A 15,669-nucleotide genomic window follows, 5' to 3' on the forward strand; every position below is an offset into this window, starting at 1 on the left:
GCTCACATGACTAAAAGTGGACTGAATGTATGTGGATTCTCTAGGTTTGGGGTCAAGTCTTTTATTTTTAGACCAGTGCTTCAATATTATGGTAGATGAATATAGATGGATATGCTGTTCCATTGATGACACTTTCTTGCTACATTTTACTTATTTTCAAGAGATGTCAGATAACATTATGATTAAGAACAATTTCCATGAGAGCAGCAGCCTCAGTTTCTTTTTTTAAATGCAACAACATGGATGAATTTTAAATGGATGTTGCTAAGTGAAGAGGCACACATCAAAAGGGGCTTGACTTTATTGTATCAATCCATTCATATGATTCTGGAAAAGGCAAAATTTTAAGGGTGAAAAACAGATTAATGATTTCTAAGCAAAGAAGTATTTGGGGACAGAAGTAGTTGAGTACAAAAGGGATACCAGGGGGACTTTTAGAGTGAAGGAATGATTATGTATGGTACATGATGCTATATATTTCTCAAAACTCTGGAACTATATCATAAAGAGGAAAAATTAATGTATGTCAACTAAACATGCACACATATATACATCACCTAAGATGTTGGATCCCAAGATGGAATACAGCCTGTGACTAATGAATCTAATAGCAGTCTCAATTTCTCTATGGTAAATGTTTCTGAATTTTATTTAAAATGACTTCTTTTAATTTGTAAACCTTTCTCCACATGCAGCGTCAAACCATATATTAGAGGCCATACTCCCCCAACACCTTACACTCTTGAAAACACCATTTACCTCCCAAATACCTCTACTATTCTCCATCAAACACAGTGCAAAGAGGGCTGGGACTGTGGCTCAGTGGTAGAGCACTTGCTTAGCATGTGAAGACACTGGGTTCCATCCTCAGCATCACATAAAAATAAATACATAAAATAAAGATATTGTGTTCATCTGTAACTAAATTAAAAAAACATGAAAAATTTAAAAAAGAATAGTGCAAAGATGTCAAAATCACTTTAATCTGTCATGGGACTATAGGCACTGGTTAGTGTTAGACTTTACTTAACCCAACTTGTTACCACTATGGGGTTATTCCTGGTTTAGAGAACACAACTATCAAATTTGATGGGGCTAGTACTATCAGAAGTGTACATTATTGGATCAAGCACTGTCAGCTAACATTGAGGAAACTAACCTGATCACATAGTACTACCAAATACAGGATTGATTTGTATTCAAATTATGACTATGAGTCCTCAAGGACAGGATAAGTTCTTGATTATAACATCCTGCTTAATAAAGGAATGTGGGTAAGGTGTGGATAAGATTTTATTTAAATTTTTTAGGGCTGGGGCTATAGCTCAGTGGCAGAGCGCCTGCCTTGCATGTGTGAGGTACTGGGTTCGATCCTCAGCACCACATAAAAATAAATAGAATAAAGGCATGCTGTCTACCTACAACTACAAAATTTTTTAAAAAAATTAAAGAATTTCAGAATGCATACAGAATTATTGTCCTTAACACAGAAACTTGGTCACTTGAGTAAAATAATTATTATATGTGCTAAGTACTGCATTATTAAGTTTCCTATTTTGTTAGGTTATTTTAATTCTACAGTTGGCTGCTCAATAAATGGAGCAACTAAAGTTGTTTTTTTTTTTTTTTTTTTTTTTGTGTGTGTGTGTGTGTGTATTTTTCTGTACCTCTGAACCTCACTGGCTTTCATCAAGTTGCTGGTTATGAATAAACACACATGAAAATAAACACGGCAGTGAGTCTTTTTAAGGGATTTGAAAGGTCTCACACTATTTGATAAACTTAGGATTTTAAAGACTTCTGTTATGTGCTAAGTTCATACAATGAGGTACTACATAAATGATTTTTTACCAAGTTTCATGATGTTATTACATTTTTTCAGGAATAAACTCATAAACTAATATCTAATCTATTTAAAATTCTTCCCCTCTGCTTACGGTAGTTGACATGTAATTTTTATTCCTGAGGTGGTCAAAGAACACTTTCCGGGCAGTATTAAAAAAAATCTGAAAACTGAAATATTTGATCTGTTACCCCAAATAACCCAAATTTATGACAGAGTGTGATTATTCAAAATATATTTGTGTCCAGGTTAGAACTTCTTTAACTGTATTTAGATATTCATTACCTTATGAACCTATGTAACATATCTAAAATATTAGTAAGCAAAAACCCAATACTTTTTTTTAAAAGGAAATTGGCCTAGTTTTTCCCTGATGGGCACTATGGTGAAATAAGGATGCAAACCTTTATCTCTAGGGGTCAAAGTAGAATTTTATGTAAAAGATTATGGAAACCAAACAAAACAGATATACCCTCAGCTATCATTAGTAGTGTTCCAAAATGGATAAGTTTGCAGCATCAGAGAGCCAAGAGCAACATGGAGCTTTTCCATTAAAGTCAAGGAGATGAGATAGTGATTTCTCCTCCTGGGTCAGGAGAACACCTCTCTAAAAGATGAGGCAGGAAGTTCCTTTTCTCTGGGCTTTGGTAGCTGAAGGAAAGCATTTCCCCCTGGTTGGAGGACAAATATTTAAAGAAACATTTTTGAGCCTACCCCCCGAATTTTATTCACTGCATCATTGTTATGAGGACATATTTACTGCTTTGTGACTGCAAATTTCAAGACAGCTTCTTTTATATTTTCACTTGATCAAGTTCACAAACCTACTGACCACATAGTAGTTCAAGAAGAAAAGTAGCAACCGAAGGAATCTGTGAGGGATTTTGTCAGAAGGCCTATGTACTTTCAAGTGAGCTTGTCTTTTGAACATAAAACAGGAGAAAGTCCTGAAGATCCCATCATGTATATTTTTGTTATGCAGCTCTCATGGCCATCATCAGCATTTAGGGTCAAAGTAGAACAATCTATACATTAATGAGAAACATGACCAAAGAAATGCATTTCAATCCTGAGGATCAGAAGGTGAACCACTATAGACTGAGTAGCAATCTCAGTATCTAAGAAATCAGAAAGTATCCTTCCCAGATCCTTGGGGTTTTGTTGCTGAAGGATTATATAACAATTCAGGACCTAAGGGATTTTAACCCTCTTGAGGGTTAAACTGTTCACCATGAATAGAAATGTGGGATCATATTTCATGAGTGCAAGTCTTCTACTACTGCAAATGTTGACTGAGTCAAATGGTATTAGAAGACACAACTTTCTTGATATTAGTTATTTTCAAAGGTGATTATTATGGAACAAAATAAAGTATGTAAATTATTCTAACAACTAGAATTTTAAAAAGGCTGACAATAAATTTTTTATAATTTGTACTTAGTAAAGAACAACTGTCTTACTGTTTCTGGGAGGAAAAAAAAAACAAGTATTTATATTTATTAATTAAAACAACTTTTTCCCGATGCTGAGTTAAAATTCCATCACAAAAATGAACAAAATACTCACATCCTTTTAAAATAATATTTTTAGTTGTAGATGAACACAATACCTTTATTTAATTTATTTATTTTTATGTGGTGCTGAGGATGGAACCCAGTGCCTTGCATGTGCCAGGCGAGTGCTCTACTGCTGAGCCACAACCCCAGCCCCTCACTCCCTTTAAAAAAAATTTGTAGTTGTAGATGGACAGAATGCCTTTATTTTATTTGTTTATTTTTATGTGGTGCCAAGGATCAAACCCAGTGTCTCACACATGCTAAGCAAGTGCTCTGCCACTGAGCTACAGCCCCAGCCCTCACTCCCTTTTTTGAAATCTAAAATAGTGGCTATAGCACAAGTGTCATGTAAGAAAACTCATTACTGAAAAATATGGCAACCAATAGTGTATTCTAATATAAACCATGGACTTCCAAAGACAATAATGTCAGTGTTAACCTCATGGATTTTAACAACTGTGTCACTCTGGTGCATAATGTTGATGGTAAGGTTCTACAAGTATGGGACAGGAAGTATATGGGAATCTTTGTACATTCCAAGTCATTTAGTATCAACCTGAAACTATTCGGAAAAAAAAAAAATCTCATGTACACACACACACACACACACACATTCTTATACACATCCCTCTAGTAATTTTTGATGGCAAAAAAAAATTCTTCCCTTTAGAATATCAACCAATGCTACTTTAAGTTTGCCTTTACTCATTGTGATAGTAAGGAGATGAACTAAATATCAACTATTATATTACATCCTGATACTTGCCTTTCTATTCTCAAATAAAATTAGATAGCTCTGTATGAATACCAGAAATATCACAAGGACCTTTGTAATACCTAGTTTCCATCTATACCTAATGAAAAAATGTCTCAAAGAATCTTAGAAATTTGAAGTAGTGCTTAAGGTTTATTTAGGGGCCCATGCTTTGACTTCAGAGGAAATTCCTTTATAAAAATGTAAAATATCAGAATTACATTCTCCTCATAATGTCAAATATTGGATCATGGTAGGGGACACACTTATTCCTATAAAAGTCATTGCAAGTTGGAAGAGTCTATATGGAATTTTTTTTTTTAAATGTGGAGGGGCACAATAGTGCCTGCCTGTAATTCTAGTGACTGCAGTGGCTGAGACAGCAGGATCACAATGTTCAAGTCCAGTCCCATCAACTTAGCAAAAAGCTCTAAGGGGTGGGGATGTAGCTCAGTGGTAAATAGCCCCTGGGTTAAATCTCCAGATACCGGCCCCAAATAAATAAAAACTTGGGAAGAAAGAGGGTATATCAGGGAAAATAAAAATAGAAAGCACATGGAAAAATGAGAGAAAGTCACTCCTCTCCTCTCAGTGGGCATAATTTTTTATTTTTGGTACAGGGAATTGAAACCAGGGGCAGTCTACCACTGTGCTACATTCCCAGTCATTTTTATTTTGAGAGCCAGCCTCCCTAAGTTGCCTAGGGTCTTGCCAGTTACTGAGGCTGGCCTCAAACTTGTGATCCTCTCATCTAAGCTTCACAAGTCATTGAGATTACAGGCATGTGCTAGCATGCCCCATCCAATGAGAGTCATTTTGTTTTGAATGATTAATGAAAGCAACTTCAGTTACTCAACAAAAGAATAAATCTGACTTATTCACATTTTTCTTTTGTACCAGGAATTGAACCCAAGGGCACTTAACCACTGAGCCACATACACAGCCTTTTTTATAGTTTATTTTGAGACAGACCCTTGGTAACTTGTTTAGGGCCTTGCTAAATTCCTTAAGCTAACTTTATACTTGTGATCCTCCTGCCTCAGCCTCTCAAGCACTGGGATTACAGGTTATTCATGTTTTTAAAATAAAATATTTCCAAATGAAATTTTTATGTTGCTAAATGTAAAAAGTGAATGAGAAAATGACAGCTATGAGAATTAATGATTCAAGTGTTTAAATGCATGTACATTTAAACTTCCACATGCTTGTTGAGTATTAAACTTCAGAAACAGAGCACTTTAGATCACTTTAAAAGAGATGGTTAAACCCCAAATAATTAAGTATAACTACATGTTAATAAAATACTTTCAATCAATTGTAAGACAAGTGTGATTTGAGGGTAGAGCAAAACCAAGTAAAAGAAATTGGGGCATCTCTGTGGAAATGCTACAACCATAAGCACAAACTTCAGCACTGATGTTTTTGTATCTTGTTCAGTTGACAGAATCATTTTTAGCAGTTTAATTCTTTCAAGAACACAGATGTAGTGTGTTTAATAATTTTATAAGACCATAGAGTTGATTTTCTTTTGAAATCATATCTGCATTGGAATTGGCTTTGTCAGCTAATGAATCAATACAAAGGGGTACACAGGTAAAATAGACTTTGTCTTTTTTTCCTCAAGGAATAAATAATGTAAATGTCCATGTTTTGGGACTGATATTGATTCACTGAGGCCAAATATTAAAGTGAATAATCTTTATTAAAATGTACTTGCAAGCATTAGAGAAGAAGTCACCATTACTGCCCAAAGGCTAGGAGTTTGATATGTACAACTTTGTAATTGCTGCTACTTACAAAACCATTTAGGGTTCAATTGATAGTTAACAGAGTGAGCATCTTGTGTTTAATAAAATGACAAACATGTACTGCATTATATTAGAATGTCTATTATTGTAACTAATGTTATATTTAACTTAGGTAACTTAGGTTTGAGTTTTTTAACTGTAGGTAATGTAGGTTTGAGTTTTTTCTTCAGAGCCATCAGTATAACAGAGAGTGAAGAGACTTTTCAACAACTGCCACTTCTTGCTGTTGCTGTTTCAAAAAAGGAAATTTGGATAGCTGTTATACATATTTCTATATTTAAAATATTCTAAGGTTTATATCAATTCTTGGGTTTTGATATTAAACACAAGCTACTTACAGTCTCCCTAAGAATGTTTTCCTGCAACTCAGCCATTTCTTTTTTCACTTTACTTTGTTCACCAATAACAAGACTTTCATGATACTCCTCCAGGTCTTTGATACTCTAAAACAAAAAAAGTCAACTTCAGTTAGAAGCTTCCACTTCTTATTTCATATTCCAAATGTGTAAATTAAATTTCAAAAGTAACAACTTTTGATATTCAGAGAGTTTGCTATTAATTCAAACTGAAATTATAATTAATATATGCAGATATAAATATCCCCTTAACATTTCTTTCTATTTTTTTTTTTGTAGTGCCAAGGACTAACCCTATGGCTTCAACATGGTAGGTTTGTGCTCACACTGAGCTGCCTCACCAGCCCCAAGAAATTTTTTAAATGTCAGATCTGAGTGGAAGAATATTTTTATGAGAGGAACAACAATCACGTACTTAGTTTACAAAAATGGGTTGGTGAGCAGTTGTCAACACGGAACAGACATAGAAAGAGACGGGTAGACCTGCATTATGAAATGCCACACTTCTTAACAGGGTAATGACTTATTTGTTATCACTAACAGTTCATGTAACATGATTTCCTTAGAATAAAACAGGCTATCATATGACCCTTCTAAATCTTTATCATTCATTCAATAGTGACATCCAGTACACTATGGAAAAAGTACTGGGTTACATGCTGTGGGAGAATTAAAAAATGACTACAATCTCTTCTGTATTCATATATATGAGCAAAAATTTAAACAGAAATAATATAAAAACTTTAAAATAGGTATGGAAGAAGAATTTATTGGGGTATGTAGCTGACAAGCAAGGTTCAGTGAGATTTAGAGGGCAAAATAATAAAATGTCAATAGGTAAATAAAAGAAGTTAAAAATACTGTAGGGGAAGAACATAAGCAAAATGAGGAAATGTAATGGTGAGTTCCTGCACATGGGGTATCTGAATAACAGAATTAAGAAGGGGAAGCCACTGATAGTTTTAGAAGAAGGAAGGGCCATGTTTTAGGAAGATGATACTACAAAATCTTGAAGGATGGATCGAGAAGAGAGAACTCAGAAAAAGAGTACTTTAATATTATAGGCAAGGAATAATGAAGTCCTGAACTAGGGCAGCAACAGCAGAAATTAAAGCAATAAAAGGTCCACTAGCATGGGCCAGGCTCTGGGTTCAATCCCCAGCACAGGAAAAAAAAAAGGTACCACAGCAGGGGTAAGACTACAGTAAGGGTAAGACCTACTGATAACTGGATGGGAAGGATAATTAAATTCAGGAGGCTAAATAATAAAGTTCCTACCATAACTATTAACATTTATCAATAACATTTAGAAGAAACTTTTCTATTTACTTCTTCATACCAACTTGTTAATGGTTCTAAGGGAACATTAGAGCTGCATGTTCTCAACTTGCAAGCTCTTTCTAAATAAGTGCTTTGTATACAGATGACTCTGAAGTTCCTGAAAGAATTTTTAGAATAATTTAATTATTTACTGAAACACCTCAATTAGTTAAGAGTGACATTTTAATGTACATCTTAAAGGGACTATTAAAAAGAACCCCCCAAAGGATTTTTAACTCCTAAATAATATGCATCTACATGAATAAGAGGTCAATGTTATTGAGGAAAATTAGCTGATGCGCAAATATGACAGAAGAACATTGCCAATTTACAAAGGGTTGATCTTCCACTTGTTTTTTCATCCTGGTAATCATAAGTTGGAACATAAAACCATTCTTACTCATTAATAATTCTATAAATAAATATGCCATAGAACACTTATGAACTACACTAGAAAATGAAAGAGTTACTGAGTAGTTATATTTGCCTACTTCCTATTTAATGAAAGCTGTCCATAGAAGACAAGTAAAAGAAAAGTAGAAATGATTTATCGACTTGCTGCTCTTCACTATATATTATCATTTTGAACATAAAAACATCATTATAGTGTTAATAAAGCATCAATGTTATGGACAAAATGTATATTTCTAGGTAAAATTCCCAATTTTACTTCTGTTTTAAATAACTCTCACAACTATTAATGGTTTCTAAAATTAAAAGTTCATGTAAAAATTATGGTAATTCTAGAAAAATAAATTTGAGATAGAGTATGATTAACAATTTTTAAACACATAATCAAACTGCTTCACCATAAATTCAGAAAGAACCAATCAGTCTTGTAATTCTACATATATATTGTATTTGATGAGAATGTATTGTTTACCAAGTACAACACAACAGACCTTTAGCAATTGCTCGTACAAATTTTTAATTTCTTTAACTTTCTCACGCTGAATAATTCTAGATTGAAGAAAAAGCTTTCTTTGCTCTTGAAACATATTCTAAAAAGATAAAATAAAGTGATAAAATTTGAATAAAATTTAACATTTAAAAAACAAATCTATAAATCTTAGTTGAAAGAAATACACTTTAAATTAATAACTGTTAATTTGTTTTAATGTTTATATCCAATTTTAAATAATTGCATTTCAACTCCAATAAACCCAAACAAAATAATATAATCATCTTTTGTATCACTCATTGAATAGGACATTTTCTTACCAATATTCAAATAAATGTATTAATTATTGATTTCAAATTCAACAGATGACCCTTCTAATAATCTGTTTACCACAAGCAGATAAAATCTAAAGTCCTACCTAGCAGAAATTAAGTAGGGAATATTTCTTCTTATCCAATATTCAAAAATAATACTAATTCCTGCTCATTTCAATATACACAGGGCTGGAACTTCCAGTGATGCAAGCCTCTCTATTCCTTGACCCACTCTCCAATAATAATTTCATACTGTTCCCTACTTGCCACTCCCAGAGTCAAACTCTAGATTTTTCATGCTCAATAACTGCAGAATTACATAATACAAACAATAGCAAAGATATATAGGAAACTTATGTTAAAACACTGTTTTGAAGCATTTTAAACTAACTCATCAAAAAAGAACCCATTTACTACTCAAAACAACTTCGTGAGGTAGATACTCTTAGTGTGTCCTCTTTCACTAAAAAGAAAACAGAGCGCAGATATAAATAATTTGCTGGTGGTTTCATAGTGAGCAGCTAGCTGAAGTACTTTTGGATCCCAAACAGTCTGATTCCAGAGTCCAGGCTCCTGACCACTGTACTGCACCATATCTCCATTTTTACAACATTCAGCCACTTCCCTACCTTTGTAAGTCACTCTCTTCAATATTGTGGCTCAGTAGTCTTAAAAGACCTAAATTCCCTCGAATGGAGCACTTTTCACTGTCTAATATGCTGTCCCCATGTCCTCACTTTTCTCAGTCCCAGAGGACATTCCATAGTCATCAGACACCCATCATTGCCTATACACTGTGACCCCTTCTCCTTTCATCAATGTACTTGGATAAACCCAAACCTCTCAAATCCAACTCTCTACATGTTCTGCCAAGCCAAGCTGCCTGCTCCCGCTGTAAAGTCATGATCTCTATGTTATGAACTGAAGTTGAACCCTATCGCCTCTTGGCATTTCTATTTCTCTTGTCTGTCTACAGAACCACTCTCGAGAAACAATTCCCTGCCTTCTCTTTTGTCCTGAAAGCAGCATCTGCTCCCCATCCTTAGTCCCAGATGATGACCTCACCACTTCTCTGAAGAAACACAAGCAATCCCAACAGGAAGTCCTGTCTCCCATCACCACATCTTCCATCCACCTTTGCCCAGCTAGCCTTAAGTCCTCTACCTTCTCTCCTGAATTTTTGCATGAACTGTTGCTACTTGAGATTTTGATATAATAGATTAATCATAAAGCTAAGCCTGATACCAACAGCTAGTTTTTCTTCTTGGTCCTCAGCTTTCTGTACTTCTATGTCCCACTGTTGAAACAAAGGCAGAAATTGCTGAGAATATTTATAATGAAGATTCTGCCTGTAAAACATAATAATGAACATGGTCATACTGCATAAAGGTATGAAAAATATATTCAAAACAAAAATGGTTGACATAATTTCACATAATTTATACCATGAAAGGAAAATAAAAGTAGCTAAAATCTTCTCATGAGAAAGAGAAAAGCAAAATGATTTACTCTCATTATAAAAATATTTATTCCTAAGTGACTACTAGAGAAGCTAGTTCACCTGCTTAACAGCTTGAAAACTGAGGACTGCAGTATAAATTTTCCACAAATACTTAATTGATATAAAAGCAGTTTAATTTTCAATTCCTCTTACTAAATAACATAGATTCTGGCATTAGAAGTTAGATTTAATGTGGATAACATATCCATTCACTGTGTAACACTTCCAGACAGGAATATTTCTCTTAACTATTTCTCCATATTGCCACAATTAATTTTGCAAAAAGAGCAGAGAATGAGATTCAGCTAAAAACATAAATTATTTGCAATATGAATTACCTTTTCTATATAACTGAATACTCTTAACACTCCCAGGATTGATGATTGGACATTTGTCTTATATTCAGTTAACATATTATAATAAATGTATATAAATCAACTTTATAGGGAAAATACTATTATCTCAAAGGCAAAAGAGGTAATCTTATTTTCTTCTAGGTAATATACTTCAGTACTGTGAAACTAAGGTTCGAAAATTATCTGTTTAGAGAAAATCAAGCAAAATACTTTGTCATATCAGGGATTGAACCCAGAGGCCCTCTACCACTGAGCCACACCCCCGCCCTTTTTATTTTAAGACAGAGTCTTAATAAATTTCTCAGGCTGGCCTTGAAGTTTCAATCCTTCTGCCTCAGTCTCCCAATTTGCTGGGATTATAGGTGTGCGCCACCACACCCAGCTACAAAACACATTTTTAATTGGAGATTCTAATAAATGCATGGTGATAACTGGAGTGCAAAGATTTATGCATGAATAGTTATATGTATATACACACACACACATATACCAGTATTGTGATTCCAAAAACAAAACAAAACTTTACCTTTGCTCTTGTTGTATTTTGCGAATATGCTCAATATTTTCATTAATAATTTTGAGAGAAGCATCTGTATTCATTTCAAACCATTTTCTTCTAGCAAGAAGAGCTTGTGTGATGTCAGCTATATATAAAATAAATTTTCATTAAGTGGCTATTGAAAATTACTTTGCTCCCATATATTCGTACCCATATGGGAAATGTTGATTCAGCAATATTGGAAAGACATTTAAAATTTATAAAACAGACATCATTTAAAAACAAGATTTGCTCACTTATATTATATGAACATATTTAGGTAATAGTAATACAATTCTCATTTATCAAACTGCAGGTCACCTTTTAAATTAGATAAAAATTCTAATAGTCAAAATAATTTATACTTTTTAAAAATGTATACAAAGAAGCATAAAAAAGAATTTAATTTCTTCTTGAGAAGCAGTTAATGAGTCAAATTTTATAATTTATTAAATGTCCTCTAATTCAAAGGACACTCCTAGGATGGAATATTGTTAGAGTTCATTTCATAAAATACACAAAAGTACTTTACTTAAGAAGTCTGTCAAAGAGCGAGAAATAAATATACTGTAATAAAAAATATTTATAAATCATGCAGTGGGTGATGCTTTTAACTATATTTTACTAAGAGACAGTGTTCATGGTTATAAGAATTTCAGGTTTACATAAGTAAATGAATATACATAAGAGCACTTTTTAAATATTTTCATGGATGTTGTAAAAGATGTTTATTTGTAACTGCAGTGTTTCTCATAAAATATTACAACTAGAAAGTAATACAGTACTAAGGATATGACTTTACATCAAGATCTACTACCAATAGCTATTTATCAATACTCATGGTGTCCATCTATAACAAATAATTAATTGCACACCTCACAATACAAGCACTTTTAGCACCAAATAAACCAAAGCTTTCAAAACATAATCCTTTGTATGAATTATCTCTATAGCAGAGCCAAAAGTTGATAAATACGCTGTTAACATTATAGACTTTACAGTATATAGAAATAAAAGAAATTTATTCAGTGTGTTTGTTTGCTTGTTTATTTATGGTACTGGGGATTGCCCAGGGGTGTTTTACTACTGAGTTACATCCCCAGTCCTTTTTTTAAATCTTATTTTGAAACTGGATCTCAGTAAGTTGATGAGGCTGGACTTGAACTTGCCATCTTCCTACCTTGGCTACCTGAGTTGCTGGGATCATAAACCTGTGCCAATACATCTAAAACAGTGTGGCTGACAATTAACAAGCAAATGGAAAATTTTTGAGTTTTTGGATACAATCATACATTTCTCACTAGGTATAAAATTGTCTTCAATTTTCTGCTGGGCGTGGTAGCATATACCTGTATTCCTAGAGGCTCAGGAGGCTGAGACAGGAAGATTGCAAGTTCAAAGCCAGTCTCAGTAACTTAGTGAGGCCCTAAGCAACTCAGTGAGACTCTGTCTTTAAATAAAGTACAAAAAAGGCCTGGGAATGTGACTCAGTGGTTAAGCACCCCTGAGTTCAATACCTGGTACCAAACAAACAAACAAAAAAGTAGTCTTCAATATTCTACTGCATGATTCACTAAAATAAAAATACTAACAGCTATTTCAGAGGAACTCTTAAGCATTGGTGCTCCAAAGATAAAAACTTCAGAAAGTCATAAAATTAAATTAAATACATAAAATTCTGTATACGGGAAAAAAGACTTTAGGCAGAGTCCTGAAGGCCAGTGTTTAGTAAATCCTACACTAACAGTTGTACAGTTGAACACAATTTTTTTAAGTAAAAATATCTTCCAAAACATACCTCTAACTTCCCATAACATCTTTTGTACATCCTCCCTATAAAAAAGTGACAGGAAATTTTTAAGTGAGGCAAAAAATTGTTACTATGGAAGAAGACCCCTAGGCACTTAAGGTTAGCTAGGTGCTGTGTGAGCAGAAGGCAGACTTTTCTGAAATCACACTATGTGGCACAGCAGGCTAAAACTGCTTTAAACACATTACCCCACAGCTTGCTCATGTCGTCCAGTGAGAGAAAAAACTAGGATTAGATTCTTATCATCCAACCATCACTCACGTTCTAACAATGTTGGCTTCAGACCTCCAATACAAGGGTTATTTATGTCAGTAAACAGTGAGGAGATATTAGAGAAGATTCCATCTTCGCTACCCCCAGCCCAAAGAAAAGAAATGGGGGTGGTCATACAAAACATGTGAAATGAAGTCTAAAACTTTAAAATAGATATAGCCCTCACTGTGTGACCTATCGTGAAGTACAGATTATCTCATCCAATGTTCTTTTCACATTTCAGTGCACAGGAACAAAAGCTCCACTCTTACCTGAGGCCTGCAAGTACCATGCTCTTCACATCAACAATTAAAATGGGTAGGGAAATCTATTAAGTCCAAATAGTCCATACTTGTGTAACATCCTGCCTCGGAGAACAAGGTGTCAAAGATGGTCCTGAGGTCCTCTGATGAATATTTCCTGGGATAAATGCCTTTGATTTGAAACCCTTTACTTAAACTACCAATATCTCCCAAAACGTACCTTGAAACTTGGCCAACATATTCCGTAGCTCATTCCTGTGAAGAAATTGCATCAGGTTTTTAAATGAATGTAGGCAAAACACCGCCCTTGGTTCTGCAGAAGGGCAGGAGGCCGAGCACATTAGGTCGACTAGATGATGTGTGAGCAGAAGGCGGACTTTTCTGAAATCACCCTATGTGACGCAGCAGGCAAAAAATGGCTTTAAACACATTACCCAATGTCTCGCTCCTGGCGACCTGTGAAAGAACTCTCCTCCCCACTGTCATCAAGTCCTGAACTGGTTGCTGCATAGAAAAGAGAAATGAAAGATGTTTTTCAAGCAAGTGTGCTATTTGATCCACTCGTTGCAGAGATATCCTCTCCCTTGTGCAATTTCCCTGGCTCTTCAGGCCAAGGAAAAGATCCTGATGCAGACAGACAGACAGAGGTGGAATCCCTTAGGTATAGGCCACAATAAATTTGGTCATGGCCTGGGGCCACTGGAAGGAGGCATCTGTACCAGGGCCAAAGTGCTTGTCCTGCACCTGGGACAAGTAGGAAGTGAGGGCTGCCAGGGGTTCAGAGGAGCAAGAACCGGAATCCCGTGAAGGTGCTTGAGACACAGGGGCTTCTCGGCGCTGGAAACGTGGGGTAGCCCCAACCCAGGGCCAGGAACTCCAGCCGCCCACGTGCTTCACGGCCCCACAGGACAAGAGGGGGAACACCTCTGACACGGGGATGCCCAGAACAGAGCCTCCCCGCTGGAGGGACCCCTGGGACAGGAGCGTTTTTCACCTGGGCACTCAAAGTCATAGATGGACAGGTCCTGAGGCTCCACCTGGGCCTTGGCAGCTCTCCCCAAGCTCTTCCTTGCCGTGGGTGCCATGGCGACGGCCGCCCTGTGTTGCACAGGAGCCCGCAAGCTCCAGAGGGCAGGGATGCACTAAAGAAGGTGGGAGGTGTCAGAGGAGAATCAGGGCATGGGGCTTTGGGGCTGGAGATTGGTGTGGCCTCGTGGCCTGACACATGCCCTGGAGCCAGGGGGAGGGGGAGGATGGTGCCAGGGTAGAGTCTCTCCCCCACCCAATGATGCCATGGTCATGTCCTGCCCCATCCAGTCCAGTCCTGCTACAGGAGGGCTGAAACCCAGGGGACAGGGGACAGGAAGGATGGCCCCAGGGTGAAGAGCCGCCCGGCCCCATCCAGTCTCTCCCTGCTGGATACCGAGGGACCCGAAGGAGAACCCCAGGGTCAAGTCCCCCCCCCAAAAAAAAAAGTCCAGTCCCACCCGCTGGAACCCGAGGGGAAGGGAAGGATGGCCCCAGGGTCCAGTCCCACCTAGCTGGAACCTGAGAGGACATGGGAAGAATGGACCCAGGGTCCAGCCCTGCCCCACCCTGTCCTGTCCCTCTGGAACACTAGGAGAAGGGAAGGATGGCCCCAGGGTCGAGCCCGGCCTCGTCCTGTCCACTCCCACCTGTCCCGTCCAGTCCCACCCGGCTGCAACTGAGGAGACACTGGTAGGATGGCCCCAGGGTCGAGTCCAGCCCCGTCCCATCCAGTCCCACCCAGTTGGAACTGGAAGGGACACAGGAAGGATGGCTCCAGGGTCGGAGTCCCACCCCGCACCACCCTGCTGCACCACCTCGCCTGTCCAGTGCCCGTGCAGTTCCGCACCACCCCGCCCCGTCCAGTCCCACCCCCCTGTCCCATCCTTTCCCACCCCAACCTGTCCAGTCCCCGTCCCGTCCCGCTACACGAGGACTGGTACGAGCCCCAACTGCCCCGCGCCCCTCCAACCCTCCACCTCGGGCGCCTCTGCGGGATCTCACTGCTCGGGTCCCCAGATGACCCCGGCTGGTGGCCGCTGGGGAGGACAGACCCAAGGGCAGACGGTG

General features: G+C 37.1%; 1 protein-coding gene across 1 annotated transcript; it reads right to left on the reverse strand.

Annotated features, from left to right (window-relative positions):
• Positions 1-6,136: 6,136 nt before the first annotated feature.
• LOC139703179 (synaptonemal complex protein 3-like) lies at positions 6,137-14,657 on the reverse strand. The gene is made up of 8 exons (XM_071606109.1): positions 14,567-14,657; positions 14,007-14,076; positions 13,793-13,827; positions 11,236-11,353; positions 10,102-10,201; positions 8,540-8,638; positions 6,300-6,404; positions 6,137-6,190 (listed from the first exon to the last, which is right to left on the reverse strand). Exons 1-8 carry the CDS (start codon positions 14,655-14,657, stop codon positions 6,137-6,139), a joined length of 672 nt encoding a protein of 223 aa, XP_071462210.1.
• Between the last annotated feature and the right edge of the window lie 1,012 nt (positions 14,658-15,669).

This window comes from Marmota flaviventris, chromosome X, assembly GCF_047511675.1.
Source record: "Marmota flaviventris isolate mMarFla1 chromosome X, mMarFla1.hap1, whole genome shotgun sequence".
In the NCBI taxonomy this organism is placed as follows: domain Eukaryota; kingdom Metazoa; phylum Chordata; class Mammalia; order Rodentia; family Sciuridae; genus Marmota; species Marmota flaviventris.

What these genes read in the sequence shown, in the direction of transcription:
- LOC139703179 (XM_071606109.1), bottom strand. Translation starts at nt 14,657, where the DNA reads ATGGCACCCACGGCAAGGAAGAGCTTGGGGAGAGCTGCCAAGGCCCAG. An exon ending in AAAATACAACAAGAGCAAAG is followed by an intron (nt 10,202 to 11,235) that starts GTAAAGTTTTGT and finishes TATGTTTTACAG; the next exon opens with GCAGAATCTTCATTATAAAT. An exon ending in ACCAAGAAGAAAAACTAGCT is followed by an intron (nt 8,639 to 10,101) that starts GTTGGTATCAGG and finishes TTATCTTTTTAG; the next exon opens with AATATGTTTCAAGAGCAAAG.